At 41.5% G+C, this 7,543-nt stretch overlaps 1 protein-coding gene across 2 annotated transcripts; it reads right to left on the bottom strand.

The window, feature by feature from the left end:
* Positions 1-219: 219 nt before the first annotated feature.
* paip1 (poly(A) binding protein interacting protein 1) lies at positions 220-5,950 on the bottom strand. Of its 2 annotated transcripts, XM_052067237.1 has the most exons (12): positions 5,549-5,696; positions 4,579-4,822; positions 3,951-4,102; positions 3,647-3,844; positions 3,393-3,505; positions 3,186-3,297; positions 2,487-2,612; positions 2,294-2,400; positions 2,082-2,196; positions 1,952-2,006; positions 1,697-1,781; positions 220-907 (listed from the first exon to the last, which is right to left on the bottom strand). In XM_052067237.1, the coding sequence occupies exons 2-12, from the start codon at positions 4,628-4,630 to the stop codon at positions 820-822; spliced, it is 1,203 nt and encodes a 400-aa protein (XP_051923197.1). In that variant the 5' UTR covers positions 4,631-4,822; positions 5,549-5,696; the 3' UTR covers positions 220-819. The 2 variants fall into 2 exon arrangements, with proteins under 2 accessions (XP_051923197.1, XP_051923196.1); XM_052067236.1 differs by lacking the exon at positions 4,579-4,822 and having other exon boundaries at positions 5,549-5,950.
* Positions 5,951-7,543: the final 1,593 nt, after the last annotated feature.

A 7,543-nucleotide genomic window follows, 5' to 3' on the forward strand; every position in this document is an offset into this window, starting at 1 on the left:
AGACTATTTGGAGTTCAGAGATGGCAACAAAGAATGTGACAAACTGTTTTTACAGGAAAATGGTTGTGTATTGTTACAGACAAAAACTTCAAGTGGTGTCAATAAGAGAGCAGGGCCGATAAAGGTCAATAATCTTGAATTACTGTATGAGAAAGTGGTTACTAGTTCTAAATTTACATTGACCGTAATAACCTACTTCAAATGAACAAACATAAAATGTCACATTATAAAGGTTTTATTGCAGGCAAACAATACTATAAATAATATGAGCACACTGTATATATAAAACAACATTCTTTTATACAGCCTCTGTAGATTGCCAATAAACAGTCTGAGTCTCATGACAACGAACGTTTGATGCAGTAGAAGTGATCCACCGACTGATTCCTACATTCAGATTTTTTTTTTAAACATAGTCTCAGACTTATACTCACCTACTGTAGACGTTTGAACAAAATGTGAACACTTCTGAGAAAAAGAAACGTCACAGCAAACTATGTTCCTCTTGGTGGTTATTTGGAGCTTCAACTAGATTCAAAAAGGCTAAAATATACTGCAGGAAAAACAAAACAGTCAAAGTGTCCAGGAACGAAGAAAATATTAATACCTCAACTTTTTTGTTGTTGTTAATAAATCATTTCATCGATTGTCTGCCTTTTCTATTCTACACTGACCAGAAGCCAAGGATCAGATGTGCATCTATAAACAGCTTTGTTAAAACGCTTTTTGTTGACAGCCAATTTATATTTGGAGGCTATGATACAGTAGTTTGTTTTGCTTCACAACATTTGGGCAACGTACTTGAGGTACCCGCCGGTGTCATTGCTGTCGTTTCTTCTCCGACTCTAAACAGAAATTCTCAAAGGCTTCTTCGATCTCGGGATCCATTTCGTCGTCAAAGTCGTCTCTGTGAACATGGCAGGGAGACATTTTGTTTTTCTCTAAATTGTGAAGGGACACATGTAGCCTTGTTGTGAATAGGGTTAAAGAAATGTAACACGCAGGCACACAGGAGTTATCTTGGACTTTTTTTTCCTCCTTTGCACAGTATTCGTAAACTGAATCAGAGGCCCATGCTACTTTCAAGGTTACGAACGGCATGCAATAAGGCAACTGCGCTTGGCACACTACGCCTTTGACCAATGTGCTGCCACGGCGCAAGTGCGCAAAAGTGTTCCGCTGAGGTTGGTGCCACGTCGGGTGGGCTCAAGCCTTCACTGTGACGACATCTCGGCACATCCAATGGGAGAGATCGTGGAGTGATTACAGAATGAGCAACGGCGAAAAGATCATGATGCCGAAGTTTGATTGTGAAAATGAGCATTGAAAAGAAAACGGCGGAATCAGTAAAGACCATCGTTTCTTAAGAATAACACGCACTCAAATATGAGACGCTCCACCAAAATCGCTCTTCAAAAGATAATTTTCCTTTGGACACAACTATTGTGTATTCACACAATAAAACTAAAACACGAGAATCAATCATGTTTAAAAGAAACTATTTTGAGTTGCTTTTTTCCCCTTTTACTTCATATGTGAATAAAATGGCTCACTTATTTATGTAAAAATTAAACGAAGCCCTTAAGCACCGTTTGCCCACGCGTGGGTCTATTCAATTCCACTATTGGCCACAAACGGATTTAAGGAGATGACAATGTGGATACAAGAAAAAAAGCAAATGGAATAGGAGACTTACTCATCATTTTCAATTTCATTTTCTCCACCGAAATCGTGGAAGTAGTCTTGTCTTTCCATGAGCTCCTGGTATTTCTCAGCATATTCTGTGAAAGCAAAAATGGCCTCACTTAGGAGAAAAGCTTTCCTTATAAAACTACTTGAACAAAGGAAACACAGTGAGCCAAACAAGGAAACAAAACGCAAATAGAATCATAACCAAAGCAGTGCAAATCTGATTTTTTTTTCTCATACAGCTCCTCCACCATAATCTTACCTGGGTCTGCTGCTGTAAAAGGCGTTCCGTCCTCTGTGTAGAAAGTGGGCTCATTCTGTCCGAAAAAAGCAGAGATTCAGTAATAAACAAATAGAGGAGGAAGGAGGAGTCCAGCACACGTCGCACTCACCATGAAGTAGTTGGGATCGTTGTCGGGTGTAGCATTGCTGGCCGCTGTGGCGCACACTCTTCCCCAGTCACTGGACCTCAGCTCTACCAGCTTCAGAAGCATTTGTCGGACATCCCTGAGGCAAAAAGTCCACTTTGTCATGCCGCTTTGCTAATTGTACTGCCTCCCCGCCCCCGTTGATACAACACGTTGAGGTGCTTCCGCGAACACACCTACTGCATGTGGCATCCAGGACAATAGTTTCGATCCTCTGGATCAATTCTTCCATGAATGGGTTTCCTCTTTCTTTCCAAGCATCATCCAAGGCGGAACCTGTCAGCTTCGAAAAGTTCAATCAATTAAATAAACCAAACAATATAGCAATTGCAAAATTCCACACGAGCCAAGTCATTGCGGCTTTCGAACCTTGAGCAATTTGACAGCGCAGATGATGTTTGCATCCACGGGGCTCGAGAGCAGCGTGTTCAACAGGTCTTTTAAAGCGAACAGGAGGACGTGAGCTCGATTTAAAGCTCCTTTGCCGCTCTTTATCTAAAAAAAAAAAAACAAAACCAACAAAAAACTAATGAAATGCCTTTTCGCTCATGACGCTACAATGGTGGTCTCTCTGTTGACCGATCGGCTGCTGTCAATTCCAGAGCACACGGCAAACCTTTTGACCGTGAGGCAGATGTGCTACAACCCCATGCCCCCTGTCTGGTTATCTATTTTGTATCTCATATTCTCTTCAGGATCACGGGGGACAAGTAGCCTCTCACATTTTGCATGTGGGAGAAAATTGGAGTGGCATTTACTCAAATTGTAAATTTCCCCAGTGTGGGACAAATAAAGGATATCTTAATGCATACCTTAAAGCACGGATCAACCCCACACCGAGTGCACAAAACTCATTTGGTGTATTGCACAGTACTAGCGGTTAGTACATCTGCCTCACAGTTCTACGGTTCTGGGTGTGAATCTCTGCTCAGAGGCCTGAGCCAAGATGGTTGTTTGCCGATTAGTGGGCAGACGTCAGCGCATCTGCAGCACTAATGAGGACAAGCGCAATAAAAATGGATGGATGAGTGAGAACGCTAGCAAATGAGTTAAAAAAGGATTTCTTACCTCCAGATGAAGGTAGAGCTCTCCCAGAAAGAGCACAAACGCGTGGAACTTTTTCTGTGTGTCAGGGTCTCCTTGCACGGCTACATCTCTCTGCTCAAATTCTTTTTGACACCTGAAAAAGACACAAAGCTTTGTTGTTGTGTGGAGAAGAAAAAAATAAAGAAGTTACAGACCGGGCAGGTAGTGTATCATGGAAGGAAACGTTACTTTTGTAAGAGCAGTTGACGAAAGTTCCCGCTGGGTGGGCTGAGGTTGAGATGATGAGACAGATAGTTACAAAGTCGTGCTCCCGTGTAAGCGAAGTTGGGAATGGCGGTGGACTGCAACGAAAAGGAAAATGAAAAGAGAGCTGCGGACCCCTAATATTTGCACTTCTGTAAGAGACTTTTGTACAGCGAATGTGCCTGAGAGCAACCCGAGTACAGACAATGAGGAGCTAAACCAGACAGAAGGAGTCATACCTCAGTGTAAATCAGATCCACCAGTTCTGTCAACAACTCCACTGTAGTAACGTAGGAATTAAGCACGCTTGTTATGTGTTCAACGTCCGACTCAAACATTCCAGGCGAGGAGCTCAGGTGGCAAAGGAAATCCCGCACCATGTCGGCCAAGGACGGAGCAATGAAAGTGTCATCATTGTCCTCATAGAAAGTCTGGACCTTAATAGGAAAAAGCCAAAAAAACAAAAGTGAATTTTCATTTTGACATTGTTTTCGAAGAGGAAATTAAAAAAATGAATAAGAATAGCCTGATTATGCTACTTACGTCATTTTGGTATACGCTAGTCGGGACAAATTCTGGAGCGCTTGCAGAGAGCTTGGACGACTCAACCAAGGAATCCAAATTACTAAACCCCATAGACACAGAAGGACTGTTGGCATTGACATTGTGCTGGCCTCCACTCTGTCTTTTACTGTCTAAAGGCAGAAAACGGGAGATTGGTGACACAATTATCTCAAAGAGAATACAATAACTTTCCACAATACGGTGGTGCTTTGAGATGCGAGTTTAATTCATTCTATGACCGTGCTTGAAACCTAAAATACTTATACCTCAAAGAATCTTTCCCCATTGAAATGAAAGAAAATATTATGAATCAATTACAGCCTCCCCAGAAAAAAAAGACAAATCGTGAGTCGAAACAAAAGCAAATCTGTCCAACGAAGTTAGTCGGTCCCTCGCATCTCAAGGGACCACTGTGGTCTAAATTTTCAAAGATAACAGAATTTAGGGGTTTTAAGGCCTTTAATTTAAGATATAATTATAACTTGAAATATTTCACTCTGTGTGGAATAATGTGATGGCAATGTAATCTATTATGTGTGTCAAGAAAGGTTCCAGGAATAGCCTGACAAAAGATATGCTTCAAATCAAAACTATTAGTTTGTCATACACTCTTGGAAGGATTCTTCCAGGATTCTCCACAGCTCCGTCATCCAAATCATGAAAACGGATCCCCCTTGATAACACACTTGAGCTTGAGATGGGGTGGGGGCGATGACACAGAGCCAAGTCGATTAAGTCGGGAGGTTGCTCCAGCATAGCCTTGCGCTTCTTAGCAAGGAACTATCAGATGCTCGAGCCGTTGTCATGATGAAGCAGCCACATGTTCTCACTTCTCAGGCCACAACATGTTTCTTCTCGCTAAAATGAACAAAGCAAACGCCACAGGGTCTTTTTGTAGACGTGCTGGTTGATCATCGGGCCCACACTGATGGGAATAAATTGATTGTCGTTTGAGTTTGGGTTTGAATGATATTTTTCGCAACTGTAGTCCTGGAACTTTTCTGACACGCATCGTGTGGGTTTCACTTTTTTAACCCTTGTGCGCTACCAATGAGTGACAGAAATATTTGCATTTTCGATGGTATTCAAATGATTGCTTTTTAAAAAATGATATAGGAACATTACTTGGAAAAGGAACAATGGCATTTTGTTTTGTAATGTAATGATTTTGCAATACCGGTCAGCTGACTACAACCTACAATTGCCACAGCGTTAATATCTTTCTGTGTACTGGTGGATTTTACTTAGATGGCATTTTTTAATGGTGCTTATATATTAAACGTCGCTAGTAGCTTCGTAATAGCCTACGACACAACATAAAAACGCTAAGTGCTAAAATAGCTCTATTCGGAGGTTATTTTCGACTTGCGCTCACAGTAACACTTCCACATTTGGACATGGCGAAAGTCGTTTGCCTTTTCGTCAAGAGAATACTAAAATAAGATGTGTTTAAATCAAGGTGACACACTTTGGCCTATAATAACCTAACAAAACAGGTGCAAGTTCAGAAGATGGATTCGAACCTGAACGCTAAAGGCTAGCTAGCATTAGCCCGCCTGTCTGTATATGCTCCTTACCTCCACTACCACCTGCAGCGCCATTTTCAGTGGCCGTGCTTATGTTGCAGTCCCCGGGAGCTGGGTGGTATGTTCGAGGCTGCCTCAAAGGTTCCCTTTGATTGAAAAATGTTAACCGACTGTCGCTGTCCCAACCAGTGCTTGGGAGTGCGGGGTCCGCTGGAACATTTCGGCTTCTCCCTGCTCCGGGAGCTCTGTTAAAATTCTCGTTCATGACCCGCTTGTTTTTTTCAGCTTTACTGCTCAGAAGAAAACATCTACAATGAATAAAATCCGTTTTCCCGAAAAAAATCCTGGTTGTTTTTATGCGCCACTATTTCCTTCGGTTAGATCATGTTGGTGTTTAGTCCATTATTAACTTTTTGGGCCACTTCCTGACAACAACCCCGCTGTTGTTTTAATATTAGAGGTTGAGTTATCGTCATCTACTGGTGTGGAGTGGAAGCTCAGTAAGTAATGTACAGCATAGGGAGGAAAAGCTTAGGTGGAATGAAAAGTTCAAAGGGCAAATCTTTGACATAAAAAAGACCTTGATAATTTATTTCATAAACATTTCCACCAGCAATATGACTTACAACATAACGTAACCATGTCATCAGACCATAACATCAATCCAATGACAGATCTTGACAAGCAGGAGTTTGGGAGAGCGGAGGTTAATTTGAACGTACATTTGAACATACTCTGAAATACGTTGGAAGGCAGTTGTAGGCTAAATTCTACAAATGTAGCATTTTTCCATCATGTCACGGGGTATTGACTAGCCCGTGGCATTGTGGGAATAAAATATGGAATGCAAATAATCCACTGCAGATTAAAACAAAACAAAACAAAACATAAAATTATGATTGAACAATATAATTTAATTTTTTAACGCATTGGTATAATTTAGGGCAAAATCTAAAAACAAATGCAAAAGAAACCCAACAGCTTTTTTGAGTTACACATGCGCAAGTCGATACCTTGTGGTATTATGGGAAAATGCTACGTTTATAGCATTTAGCCTACTTTCAAACGTAAGAATGAACCTACAAGGGTCTTGTGAAATTGACCCCTCAGCGACCTCACTGTTATGGTCCTTACTATGTTTTCAAACTTTTCTCACTTTATGGGTGAAATTGGTGTTTAAATAGTTTTATTGCAGAAAATCTAAGAACAACGAAAAGTTTTCTTGTGACATTGTCCATTGAAACGCAATGTAACATTTTTGCCTGACAGAATATATTCAGAAGCCTTTCTCCCAGCCGCAACACATTCGGTAGCGACCCACTACAAACATGTGTTGCACCAGACTTCTCAGTATAAGTATTCATTAGTTGTTTTCAGCCTAGAGCCATTTTCCACTTGTTTCTGGATCGCATTATGCCGCAGTGAATTCCCGCGCCAGAATGCGAGGACCAACTTTGATAAAAGATTGCCATAGCTATTTTCTCTTATTGCTGTCCCCCATATGCCAGCGTCCCAGAGGAAGTTTGAACACTTTCAAGTGTCTGGGGAGTGCAAATGCACACGATGACAAACGACACTGGTGCTAATGGCAGAGGAGGGGTCGTGGACAAGGGTGTCTGCTGATGGACCACACTCCCTACAAGGCCGCTATTCATTAGCTCCATTTAGGTTATTTCCCTTGTGCCTCATTATATAGTATCAAGAGCCATTAGGAATGAATTAAAGAAAATTCAAGGCTACTCTGGTTTAATTTCATCCAGGGGGCCAAAGACTTCCCCCATGGGAATGTGTAAACTAAATTAGCTTGGATTTAGTAACGCCAACTGTCTGATAAAGTAAATACCATGCCACTGGAGGATTTCACTGCAGCATTTTGTATTCCTTGAGTCACCACAAAAGGAAAATATCTATCTATCTATCTATCTATCTATCTCTCTCTCTCTCTCTCTCTCTCTCTCTCTCTCTCTCTCTCTCTCTCTCTCTCTCTCTCTCTCTCTCTCTCTCTCTCTCTCTCTCTCTCTCTCTCTCTCTCTCTCTCTCTCTATC

This window comes from Hippocampus zosterae, chromosome 6, assembly GCF_025434085.1.
Source record: "Hippocampus zosterae strain Florida chromosome 6, ASM2543408v3, whole genome shotgun sequence".
NCBI classification, from domain to species: domain Eukaryota; kingdom Metazoa; phylum Chordata; class Actinopteri; order Syngnathiformes; family Syngnathidae; genus Hippocampus; species Hippocampus zosterae.

Excerpts from the sequence above, each read along its gene's own strand:
- paip1 (XM_052067236.1), bottom strand. The coding sequence starts at position 5,762 with ATGAACGAGAATTTTAACAGAGCTCCCGGAGCAGGGAGAAGCCGAAAT. Across the intron at positions 3,506-3,646 it reads TGGATCTGATTTACACTGAG|TCCACCGCCATTCCCAACTT; the intron begins GTATGACTCCTT and ends TTTTCGTTGCAG. Across the intron at positions 1,782-1,951 it reads TTTTACAGCAGCAGACCCAG|AATATGCTGAGAAATACCAG; the intron begins GTAAGATTATGG and ends TTGCTTTCACAG.